A 13,924-nucleotide genomic window follows, 5' to 3' on the forward strand; every position below is an offset into this window, starting at 1 on the left:
TTAATTAAGTTAAAATCATTATTTAAAGTATTCAACTGAATTATTTAAGTCAAATAATTAAATTGTTTTTTTTTAAAAAAAAAAAGTAAATTAAAACGACTCCTTTCTTCTTTTCTGTTGTAAATAAATGTTCCCTAATCTGATACTGATTGTTATTCCCCTTTGATGGTGACATGGCCAAGAAAATGCATACTTGCATCTTATTACGGTCTATCGTTTCTGTTTCTAAGAAATAAATGCACGAACTTATATCGCAATTCTCAGAGCAAAAGCTGACAAGTTACCAAACACCCAACCACACTTGCATTGCTTTTATATAGAAAATCTCAAGCAAATCCTGCGCTTGGGCGCAGAGCCTGATGCATTTTCTAATGCCAATTCGTGTGGAAATAGGTAGGGCTGTGCAATCGGTCGGTTCGGTTCCGAACTCAACTGAATCGAAAAAACCAAAAATTGAATTGTAAAAATATTAAAAACCGAAAAAACTGATTATAAAAATATAACCGAACCGAATCGAACCGATAAAAATCGGTTCGGTTCGGTTCGATTCAAACCAAAATCTGTATTTTTTTAAATTTTTTTCTTCTAATTTCAGTAAAATAATTCAATAAATGTTTCACATAAATTTATCAATAAAAATTATCTGAATATATAAGGATAATATTTAAAAAATTCATATAAATCCATATAAAATTTAAAAATATAAATCAAACCAGTGTTTTAAATAATAAAAATATATTAAAAATCGGTTTTTCGATTTTTCGGTTATTTAACACGTTTAAACTGAATCGAACCGAAAACTGAATAAGTTAAAAAATATTAACCAAACCGAACCAAACTTTTCGATTAACCAAACTATTAAACCGAAATCGATCGGTTCGGTTTGGTTTTTCGGTTTAAACCGATTTACGCTCAGCCCTAGAAATAGGTTCCATTGACGCCTTAATATTATTCATGTCCTAAATTCCAAATATCCATGGATTTCTACCTCTTCCTCTTATTTATTTATTTCTACTGGCATCTAATTTTTTCATCGGTCAAATTTCAAAATCCTTCTGCTTCTGAGTCCTGGGGTTTGAATATTTGAATCGGAAAGTTGCATAAACCTATTCCCGAAGTCTTCCCAATAAGTATTTTCTTTCAAAAAAAAAAAAAAAAAGTCTTCACAAGCTTATTGGTGGAGGTCTCTTCCAAGTTCCAAACCCCACCCACTCTTTAGACAAAATATCCTTATTATTAGGTAATTCGTTCATTTGAGGAGCATATCTGTGTTTTGCTCTTTTTTATCATTTTTTTATCATTATAATATAATACAACTTGTTTTGCCAACCAATATCCTCCATTGTATATTTCTGTTGTTTCTCGTCATATGGGTTGCTTCATTTTCATCATTTATTCGTCAAATATTCCCCAGGGTTTCCCCAGGCTTTTTGCTTTTCTATCAGAAATCCTCAGTCTAATTCCTAGTTGTTTCGTCCCGTTTTTCCGTCTATTTAGCTTTCTTCCTTAAAAATAATAATCTTCAACGCTGGCCTAATTTAGTTTCCACTTTGTTAGCTGGTTCCCCTGTTTTGATATCTCTTCTTTTTTCAAGTCCTGAAAAAGCTTCAGCCATTGAGATTATTACAAAATGAAGTGTTTTCACTACTTCAAGGACAAATCCACAAGCAGGCAACAAAGTTCGGCACGAGAGTTGAAAGAGCAATCAAACTCTTGACTATTCAGGGATACCAAAATCCTCATACTCGGAAACTTCACCGTGTCGTATACCCCAATTATACGAGGAGAAAGCTCACAACTTGCATGTCTTTTCCTTCTCAGAACTCAGGCAGGCAACCCATAATTTTAACAGCATTGACAATTGAAATTAAAATTGTCTAAGAAACTAAATGAAATTTATTATCCATACACACCCAAATAATTTTATTAAACCAAAAACACTCTCACAAATACAAAATATTTTTCACATGGCTAAACAAATAGTCGCTATAAACGGTTATAAAAATCTTGAATATAATAAAATCATAATGATCAGATCTAATATTAGATTTAAATATCAAACCTACAACAGCTAAAAAATCTAACAAATAAAATCTTCAACAACTATAAAATCTTTTGAAATTTAAATTCATTTTATAACAATCCCCCACATATTTCAAAAGATTTTTCACATGACTAAACAAATAGTCGCTATAAACGGTTATAAAAATCTTGAATATAATAAAATCATAATGATCAGATCTAATATTAGATTTAAATATCAAACCTACAACAGCTAAAAAATCTAACAAATAAAATCTTCAACAACTATAAAATCTTTTGAAATTTAAATTCATTTTATAACAATCCCCCATATATATCAAAAGATTTTTCGTTGCTGAATTTAGAAATTTAGTGTATATGTTTCGAATCTGGTGCCTTTTGAACTATAAACCAGACTTAAATTAATAAGACTTAACGTATAAAGTAATTAGTGAAACTTTTATTTCTATAAATAAAAACTCTTTTTTTCATGCTAATATCCCATCAATCTCATAACACTTCGTAAATCTTGTTATCAACGTGTTTTGTGCTAATAGGTCTTGTTGCCAATGCTGTTTTGCTCTAATAGGTCATGTGCACGCCTGATAGTTCATATAAGTGCTCTAGAGATTATACCACAATCTCGTAAAAACGACCACACTCCACACTTATATAGATTCCACACTTATATAGATATCATCAAATGTATACTCTAATTTATACACAAGGGATACGGATATTATTAAGAGCTTTCGACACATTCTCTCATTAATGCAGTCTAACACTTTTCGCACTATAGGAATGGATAACGTTAAATAGTGCTAATAAAACTAACAAGTGACTTGTTATTACCCATATGAATCTTTGTTATGGGTCTCCAATTGCGAATATTGAGTTCCTATCACTTTTAATTTTAGATGGGCTAAGTTTTAGTTTCCTTGACATTTCATTTATTAACTTCTAAAAATTTAGTCAAAAGATTTGCCAAATCCACTTATAATTCCACATAATTAATGGATATAATTTCATTTCTCAGCAGTGGCTAACCATGCTAACCATATCATGTCTTAGACAAATATGTCTATTTCTATTATTAAAAGTTTTATTCTTTATAATAGCTATTGTAGTTTGACAATTACAATACACAAGTAATATTGATTTTATTCTCAACATAGTATTTACTAAGAAATTTCTTAACTACTCAAGTCTCATTGTCATCTAATTTCAGAACAATAAACTATGACTCCATGGTGGTTTTGATAATAATAATTAGTTTTCAAGTAATTGCACCACCAATTAAATACATATCACTAGTAGATTTTATCTCATTTGAATCTAAATTTAGTTAATATCACTGTATTCTTCTAATACAGTGGGACATCCACTATATAGAATATTCATGATACCTCTTAAATAATTTTTAAATTTGACTAAAGTAACCCAATGATCATGATTAGATTAGGTGTAAATCTGCTTAATTTATACAACATAAGCTATATCAAATCTGAAAATTTCATTAAATGCAACAATTTTTTATTAATATGTGCATATTTAAATTGAGCAATAATATAATATCTATTTTGTGAGAATGAGCATTATATGGGAGATTCACTAGTTTGACATTGAGACGTCTAAGCTTCTTTAGAAGAAACTCAACTATCATTCCAATTTTAATATCCCAAATTATATTTGATCTCTTTATATATTTTATATCAGATTTATATATGTTATATCATATTTTATATCAAATATAAGTATATGACCATATATAACAAGTAACCACCCATTCATCATTTATAAACTATGTACTTATCAACTTCAATAGAAAAAATAATGTCATTAAATTCTTCATGGTATTGTTTAAGAGTTTGTTTCAAAGCATATAAAGATTCAAAAATTTTGTAAATTTTATTTTATTCTTCTCTCAAGTTGTACCGTATAAACTTTTTCTTTTAAAGCTCAAAAAAATAAAAATTCAATTGTTGGATAAAATTTTATACAATGAAGCTGATGTTTTGAAATCCAGAGAATTAGGTTTTTCTAGTATGTGTGTGTAAGCTTAGAAAAAATTGAAAAGCGTCTCTTTTCTCCCCCTTTTATTCTTTTCTTCTGGCTTGCTAATGACGCATTATGGCCTTTTTGTGGCATCTGCCTCTGTCGGACAGGCCTATCGTCAGTCACCTTACCTATGTCATGCGGCCATTTAATTTTCTCCAGTATGCATGCGAATAGGGCTGCGAAAATACGGGACTTGCTCGTTTCTCCCCATGTCCCATCACCGGACCGGCCTCCTTCTTACCGGGCTTGGGCTCGTGGACAACCCGACCTATCATGCATGTCGGGGCTCAGGCCGAAACCGATGGGCAGGCCTGCCTTGGGGCATTCCAGGTTCAGGGCCCAATCTGCTTTCGTGGGCCTTGACTCAACCTATGCGGGTGTAAGACTCGGCGGTTATCAGAAGCTAAAACAATTAAATTTGAATTTTCTTTTTTAAGAATCAGAAGACATAGTTTTAGCAAAATATCCTATACTTTTAAATATTTTAACTCAAGTTTATAATTTTTTCCATAATTCATGGTAGTCTTATCAATTAAAAAAAAAAAGTTTTTTTCTTCTATTACAGTACTCTTAATGCTACTATAAATAAAAATAAAAATAAATATATGCAAGTCTATCATTCAAAATAATAGCATCAAAAAAGGAGTTATAAGACTTAACAAGTCATAAAAAAATAAAACTGCAAAATTTATTTGTTTGGTTCATGGATTCCTAGGTAAGCAGATATATCAATTAACCAAGAAAATAGTTTGATATTTTAGAATTAATAAAAATAACCATAAAATAAAAAAAAAAAAAAATTGATACTAAGACACTCATATGCTCTTATTCAAATATTCAGTATAAAAAAATTCTCTTTTTTTTATTTTAATCAAGAAGCATAGTTTTAAAAGGACGCCAGCTAAATTTTTAAATAATTTAGACAAACTTATTTTCTTTTTCATAATTCAAGGAGGCTTTTCATTTTATATATATATATATATATATATATATATATATATATATATATATAATTCTACTTTCATTTTCTTTATAATACTCTTACTAAGAATAAAAGCAAAAACAATAAATAAATAAATAAATTCAAGCCTATAATTAAAATAAATATTATTCGTAAAAGCAACAATAAAGCCTAGTAAATAAAAAAAAAATAAACTACAAAATTTATTCTTTTGATTTATGGAAACGTAGTCATAAAAATTAATAAAACAGAAACAAGAAATAGCCAATTTTAATTGGCGAAAAATGCTCAATTGGTTGAGAAATAGCCATTTTCATTTATGTTCAATTGGTTGAAAAATGCATAAGAATATTGTCAATTACTGTATTTTATAGCTTGTTGCTATAAGATCAAAATGAAAAAAAAAAAATAATTTAACACATTTTTTAAATTCATTATCAAATTGAGTCCATATATTTGATATTTGATGCATATCTATCCTTGGTAAACCGAAGCATTATTATTATTATGAATTTTGTATAATTAAATTTAATTATTATTAATATCATTTTTATTTATTAAATTAAATTTATTCAAATCATTATTTTCACTATTATTTTTTTATAATAAATTATTAATTTCACCTAAAAATTAATAAAAAATTATGAAATATTTGAAAATTTTAAATTTTAATACATATAAATGACTCATATTATGAATTTATAGCTAGTAATATATTAAAATTTATAAAATTTTGGTAAATTTTAAATTTAATAACAATTATATATATTAAAATAATAATTAAATTTTTTTATATTTAAATTTTATTTTTAAAAAAATTATAAAATCAAATTTAAATGATTGCCTAAGACAACCATTGGAGTCTCGCGCTTGTTTAAGCGGTGCCAAACTTTTTTAATATTAAAAAAAAAATTCATTTAGGGTGGCGAGGCGGGTGGAGCCAAGCGAACACTTTTTTCAGAATCGCCATGCGCTTGGCACTTTTTTGACAAGCGCCAAGCATAGCGCTTCTTTGACAGGCCACGGTCTAGCACGATTTACAAACGCACCAGACACAATTTCCCACTGCTAAATGGCAGTCAAATTCTAAACGCACAAAATCTAAGCCCTAACGGACCACCCCTAAAACATTCGCCATTTTAGGTGACAGATTTGTGGTCTGGCGCCACTTCATTCTTTTTTTTTTTCATTCGGTTGTTTTTTTTTTTAAATTGTGTTCTTGTGCCGCGTAAAGTGCCGTAGGCCATAATTTATTTTTTTTATTTTTTAATTATTAATATATTATAATAAAATATTTATATTATATTAATTTAAAAATATTATTTATATTATATTTTATAATAATAAATATTTTTTATAATTTTAATATAATAATATTTAATAAATTTTATTAATAATAACAATGAGTGATTGCGTACAACAATATAATTTTATTTTATAATTTTAATTATTAATATATTTTATTACTAATAAATATTAATAATAAAATATATTAATATTTAATACATTTTATTATTAATATTTAAATTAAAAATATTATAAGCCCTATATAATTTTAATATTATAAAATTAATATTATTCTGTAATTATGTTTAATATCATAAAATTAATATTATTTTATGATTATATACACTGCATAATAACTGCCTAATAAAATTAATAAAATATATTAAAAAAATTTATAATTAAAAAATATAATATAAATAAAATTATTAATTTAATGATATATTTATATTATATTTATTTAAAATATTATTTATATTATATTTTATAATAATAAATATTTTTTATAATTTTAATATATTAATATTTAATAAATTTTATTATTAATATTTAAATAAAAAATTACTGAAATTATATAATTTCAGAATTATAAAATTAATATTATGTTGCGATTAGATATATAAAAATCATTGAATCATATCATATAAATTTGTTCAATGATAAATTTTTTTTGTTATTTTAATAGATTAATATAGTAATTCTGTAATAAAATAGTATCAATATTTTCGTACACGTTTAATGTTATTTCATAACTTTATAAAATACTAAGATTAGTTATAAATAATTATTATATTTTATAAAAATATTTTTAATATATAAAAATACTATAAAAATTAATAGTAAAGGGACAACACATAAAAATATTTAAAATTATAATATTATACTGCTATTAAACCTATATAAGTTCGCTTCATTGAATTAATTACTTAATTTAGTTATTTTTTATTTTTAATAAATTATAAACGATTCGCATAAAAATTATTATATTATCTTACTATTAAATGTTATATGAGAACACTGAGTTATTTATAATTTATTAAAGAGAAATAAATTAATTAATTAATCTAATTGCAGAATAAATTAATTAAATCTATTATCTTTAATAAATTATAAACAATCACATTATCACATACAACATTTAATCACAACATAATTTATAAAATTCTATAAAAATAAATTTAATTTTTATAATTTTAAATATTTATATTAATTAATTTATTTATTTTTTTATTAATTATTTAAATTACAGTATAATTTTATTTTATAATTTTAAATGGCAACTCAATAAAAAATAAATTTAATTTTTATAATTTTAAATATTCATATTAATTTATTTATTTATTTATTATTAATTATTTAAATTACAATATAATTTTATTTTATAATTCTAAATAACAGTTTAATAAAAAATAAATTTAATTTTTATAATTTTAAATATTCATATTAATTAATTAATTTATCAATTTTTTTATTAATTATTTAATTCAGTACTCTTATACATCTATTTAATAATAGTACATAAATTTATAATTAGTATTATTTAATTATAATATTATTATAATAATATATTAGTAATTAAAAAAATAAAAAATTAAAATAGTACCAGACACTGAAGTCTGTTAGTCTGGCGCCTGTTAAATGAACACCAAACACACTTTTCCACTGCCATCTTGGCACCTGATCCCAAATTTACAAATATCTTTCTTTTCAACTCCTAATTCACAAATTTAAAATCTACCATCCCTAAATTGGCAAAAAGCATAGGTAAATGTAACTTCTTCAATTTTACATATATCAAAAGCCACCAGCCAACAACCGAGCAAGAATGATCAAGCATATAACGTCATTTACCGAAGAAACTGTTTCCAGGCATTTACCGGTTACCAATATTATCGTAATACAGAGTACAATGGAGCAGCAAATATTGGAGCACCAGCAACCACAAAGCAATTAACTACTGGACTACACTATACCTTAGAACCATGCCAATCTATCTCATTGCAGAAATACGAAAGCTTACCTGTGAAGCCACTATTCTTGAGAAAGCCATGGCATCAAAAAGTTGCAAGCCATCTGTGAACAGTAAGAAATTGATTAGGGTTGTCATCAAAGCAAGCCAATCTCACTGCACCTTTCTCTCTCTAGATTAATGATGGGTTTCTCATAATAATAATAATAATAATAATAATAACAAGACACAGTCGGGCAAAATTGATAATCAAGATAAGTTTACGCTATAAGTCTTTCAAAATTTACACCTTTACACTATAAGCTGCTTAAAATCTAAATCCTCCACCATTTCACACCACTTCAAACATTCAATGACAAATTTACTAACTAGTAGTCACGCCCTAAAACATAAATGAGATCATTAAGCAGAAGAACAAAATAAAAGCAAAATCCTTAATAAAATGGAATCTGTATCCTAGGAAGAGAATACGTGCACAAACAGAAATGGAGAGGGGGCTGTACATTACTTCCAAGTGGAGTCATCCAGTGATAACGTGCACCATCCTATCCCTATCACCAGGCACTAGCCCAGAAATGAACTAGAGACCATTATCGTCCATCAGCTCTTTTCTGGCTCCATACCAATAAATGCATGGTTGCAGTTCCACAAGAGATTTCAAATGTAAATGTTGTTGACAAATAGCATGCATGAGGCTGGTCATCCCACCATAAAATATTACAAACACCATCCAATAACCAACAAAAATCACAATGTAAAAGTTTATCCAGCAGATTTGATGATGGTCATATGTTAACTAGCGTCTTGCACATGTATATCATGGATTTGACCCGCTCTTCTTTCAGTTTCCTTTAGTGCTATTCAAGTACGCTGACCAGTCTCCACCAATACCATCTCAACCAAAACACTCAAATTCCATCTCCACCGGTAGCATAAAATCCATTGCCTCAAAATGTCCAAAAGATCCTTGCAAAACATAAGAACTAAGTCCTAGAAACTTCTTTGCAAAACAAAGTGTCAGGATCCACTAAAACCTTTTTCAATTAGTTTGTGGATCCTGACTTGTCTTTCCGTTAGTTGAAATTCTACGAAAATAGTCATATGTAATATACATAAGCGAGTCTAGAAACAGGCTTTTTGCAGATGTTGCTCTTAACGGTTTGACTTTGTTTTGTACCTTAATGTAGGCTTTCTCCATAATTTTATATGAAACTTTATCAAAAGTAAAGGAGATCTCGCTTAACTTCTGACCCCAAAGTAAGGTTTTCTCAGGCATCCCCTGCTTACAAAAATGAGACAGTAGTAAATTGGTTGTAACAACATTTGGAACAAAAGCCATCTTAAGCAATTTTGCGGTTAAAATCATAGCACGATCCAGTATGTCAGTACAAACAACATTCAGCATAGTGTTGTACGTAACTGTGTCTGGAAAAACACCGACTGCAATAAGGTTATCCAGCATCATCACAGCCTGACTTGTTTTTCTAGTACTATAAAATCCATGAATGTATATATTATAGGATGTGATATCTGGGTCCCATCCACTGGCATACATTTTATTCAAGAACTCATCTGCACCAACCATGTCAAACACTTTACAGTACCCACCAATCAATGTGTTATAAGTGACAATATCAGGGGTTAGCCCAATTCGATGCATGTCTGTGAAGACATCAATGGCAGCCTTCATTCTGCCCTCTTTACAAAATCCATTAATAATGATATTGATTGTAAAAATATCAGGAAGAAGACCCTTTTGCCTCATCTCCCTCTCCAGCTTCAATGCTTCATGGAGCTTACCACATTTGCAAAATCCATGGATCAAAGAGTTATAGGTAAAGTTGTTAGCAACAAATCCTTTCCTTGACATATCTAAAAATGCATCATATGCCTCCTCCAGGAGTCCAGCTTTGGAAAGGCCATCAATAAATGCTGAGAAGGCAACAGCATCAGGATATATTCCCCTTGCTTCCATCTCATGCCACAGACTATGTGCGCCAGTAATATCCCCTGCCTTGAAGTACCCATCCAAAAGCACCGTAAAGGCCACTTTATTGATGGGAAAGCCCTTCTCTATCATCATATGCAAGAGCCCCCGTGCTTCTTGCAGTCTCCCATTCTTGGATAAACCCAGAAGCAGAGAACTGCATGTTGAAGATGAGGGAACTAGACCAAACATAGCCATGACTTTATACGCTCTATTGGCATTCTCTTCTAATCCTGCCCGGCTATAAGCTGCGATTACTGAATTAAAAGCAATTACACTTAGAGGTATTCCTTTCTCAAGCATATCCTCTAAAAATTCCATGGCCTCACCCAACCGACCTGCCCAACACAACCCTGCAACAGTAATATCATACAGTGAACAATCTGGAAGAAAACCTAAATATGACAAATCCCTCAACAACCTGTGACTATCCTCTTCTCTCCCATACTTGCAATGCCCTGCGAACAATATATTAAAAGTTGAGCCATCAGGAGCTAAACCCCTGTTCCTCATTTCTTCGTAGAGGATGTTTACTTGGTCAACATCACTTGCCTTAAAGTATCCATTCATTAAAGTGTTATACATTTCAACATTTGGAGAAAGACCCACCTCTTGGATCCCTTCAAAAATCTTTCTTGCTTCCTCCATATTTCCCTGCTTGGAAAATGCATTTATGACTATGTTGAATGTAACTAAGCTAGGTTTGCAACCATTCTTAATCATCAAATGCACCACGCCAAGAGCATCTGAAGTCCTTCCCCTCGTACAGTACCCACTGATCAAAATGTTGTATGTATAAACATCTGGTTGACAACTAAACTTTTGCATAACATATAACAAACTCTCACCAATCCTCACATATCCTTTTTGACAAAAACAAAGAATAATTACGTTGAAATTAAAATTACAAGGGCGAGGACCTTCACGAATCATGCCCCTCAAAAGCTTCCAAACACTACCATAATCACCCACTCTAAGCAACAACCTGAAAAGAATTGTCATTGCTGACGAACTTGGCGTCACGCCGACCTCCCTCATCCTATCCAAAATCTCTAGTGCCTCATAAACCATCTGCGAATGCAAAAAACCCCACATAAGGGTATAGAGGAGTGAGAAATCCGACTCATATTCATGGTGATTAGCCCACATAAACTCCACCAACTCTCTACTCCTGCTGGCCCCGATTCTCAAAATAATCCAGGAGATAACATCTTGTGCGAGGAGCTGAAGATTCTCGGCAGCCAAGAGATGTGCGGCGAGGCAACATGACTTAACAGTAGTATCGGAGTCATTTTGAAATGCGAATTTGAAAAATGCACATGCAGATTTACGGGATTTTAATAGTGTCATGATCTTCACTAACAAATAGGGGCAAAAGTTGCGGTAAAATCCCTTCAAAATGTATCCTTGCTGTTGTTTGATTAGTTTAGATAATCCGACGACTACTAATCGACGCTCATTCGAATTCAAAGAGCCCAAATAATCATAGTTGGGAAAATTAAAAGGAGAAAACTGATGTAAATAATCAGAGTATTTAGAATTGGAAGATTGAGAGGAATAAGAATGTGGTTGAATGAAAAGAAGGTTTAGGGTTTTAGGGATGTAAATGACACTGAGAAGGGAAAAAGTCTGTGAGTGGGCAAGGAAAGGAAAACAATATCGTACCTTAAGGAAGTCGCCCAGACGGAGAACTTTAGCAGACATCCGGTGCCGACAGAGAGTGACTGAAAACTTTTGCCTTATTTGGGGGAAAAGAAGAGTCGGTAGCTAAGCATTTGTCGTCCGAAGAAATGAAGTTGGAGATGCTCGTAAGGTATTTTGGACCAGATTGAGTTCTTGGGCGGTCCACAAATGCATAAGCAATATCACCGCGAAAAAATCGCATGCTCGAATTTGATAGTAATTTCCATTGAACCGACCTCAATTTATTAGGGTGTGGTTTATTCTGTTATAATTAAATAATCGAACTTAATCAAAAAATTTAATTATTTTAATAATAGATGTAAATTATAATGGGCTTGATTATCTGTTAATAATTTTTGAAATATTTGATTTTTAGTTATCCATTTGATTTTTTTTATTTAATAACAGAATTAACTAAAATAATTAATTTTTATTAAATATTTTTTTAATTATTTTTATTAATAAAATAATATTTTATTCGTCTCATAAATTTTATTTATTTTATTTTTTATATATATTAAAAATATAATTTTTATTAACTTTTCAATTATATTCATATTAAAAAATATTAAATTTTATTAAATATTAAAAAATTTTAAAATTTTTAAAATAAAATAAGATTATAATAATTAATTTATGCATTATTATAATATAAAAAAAGTATACAATAATCTTGGAGTGAAAAAAATTATAAAACGAAATAAAAAAAAATCTATCATGGTTATTTTTATAATTTTATTATTATTATTAATTTTATAATTATTATTTACTTAAAAAAATTATATTTGCTATAATTAATAATCCACAAAATAATTTAATTTCGATTAGATTGACTTTTAGTTTTATTTTTATTTTTATTTTTATTTCACTCCATTAATATTTTAAGAGGTGATAAAATTCGGTTAATTAGAGTTTTAAATAAGGTGGATTCTGTTAATCCTATAATATAAATATTAATTTTATTTTAATTGATTTAAAAAGATTCAATATTTATTCGTTAAATTTTTTAAATTTAATTTAATTAGTCAAATTTATATATTTTGATATAATTTTAATTAATATTTAAATTCTTAAATTTTAATAATTTATATGACATTTTAATAATATAATTGGTATGACACATATATTATTATTATTTATATATAAATTAATTATCAAATATTTAATAAGTTTAATATTTATATTATTTCACATTTTAATTTAAATGTTTTAATTTTGAATTAATTGATAAATATCTATATTTGAATATGATCTTACTTAATTTTTAAAATTTAAAATATAAAAGTTTAAAAAAATATCAAATATAATATTTTATTATTTTTTAAATATAAATTAATTTTATATATAAAAATAATATTAACTCCTATTTAATTATAATGATATATTTAATTTTAAAAATAATATTAATATAATCATTAAATATGACAATTATTATATTTTAAAAATAATATTAATATAACCGTTAAATATGACAGTTTCGAGGATAAATAAATTTTATTTTTAATTATTTTGTATATATTTTTATTTTTTATTAAAATATATATTTATTATAAAATATTTATAATTTTTATAAAATAAAATTTTATCAAAGTTAAAAATATCAACTATATATTTAATAATTATATTATTTATCTTTAATTTTAATTTTAAAAATTAATCAAAATTATATTATTCATAAACATTAAATCAATTTATTTAAAAATTTAAACATTTAATTAAAATATAAAATTATATAAATATTAAATTTTTTAATTAATTGATCAATTATAATAATAATACATGCCGAGTGAACTGTGACATAAATTATTAAATTTACAAATTTACAAATCGATTAAAATTATATTAAAATATAAAAATTAAATAATTAAATTAAAAAATAAATATGCACAGATGTAAAAGTTTTTAAATCATTTAGTTAAAATAAAATCTCTCTAACTTTCTATTGATTTTAGAAATATTT

At 27.3% G+C, this 13,924-nt stretch overlaps 1 protein-coding gene across 4 annotated transcripts; it reads right to left on the reverse strand.

Moving 5' to 3' along the window:
* Positions 1-4,168: 4,168 nt before the first annotated feature.
* LOC110616965 (pentatricopeptide repeat-containing protein At1g63400) lies at positions 4,169-12,197 on the reverse strand. 4 transcript variants are annotated; one of them, XM_021759523.2, is made up of 3 exons: positions 8,803-12,176; positions 8,346-8,398; positions 4,169-4,449 (listed from the first exon to the last, which is right to left on the reverse strand). In XM_021759523.2, the coding sequence occupies exon 1, from the start codon at positions 11,983-11,985 to the stop codon at positions 9,334-9,336; it is 2,652 nt and encodes an 883-aa protein (XP_021615215.1). In that variant the 5' UTR covers positions 11,986-12,176; the 3' UTR covers positions 4,169-4,449; positions 8,346-8,398; positions 8,803-9,333. The 4 variants fall into 4 exon arrangements, 3 of the variants coding, with proteins under 3 accessions (XP_021615215.1, XP_021615224.1, XP_021615207.1); XM_021759532.2 differs by having other exon boundaries at positions 8,798-12,176; XR_002488295.2 differs by lacking the exon at positions 4,169-4,449 and having other exon boundaries at positions 8,045-8,398; positions 11,947-12,197.
* Between the last annotated feature and the right edge of the window lie 1,727 nt (positions 12,198-13,924).

This window comes from Manihot esculenta, chromosome 1 (assembly GCF_001659605.2).
Source record: "Manihot esculenta cultivar AM560-2 chromosome 1, M.esculenta_v8, whole genome shotgun sequence".
Taxonomy (NCBI): domain Eukaryota; kingdom Viridiplantae; phylum Streptophyta; class Magnoliopsida; order Malpighiales; family Euphorbiaceae; genus Manihot; species Manihot esculenta.

Excerpts from the sequence above, each read along its gene's own strand:
- LOC110616965 (XM_021759523.2), bottom strand. The coding sequence starts at position 11,985 with ATGTCTGCTAAAGTTCTCCGTCTGGGCGACTTCCTTAAGGTACGATAT.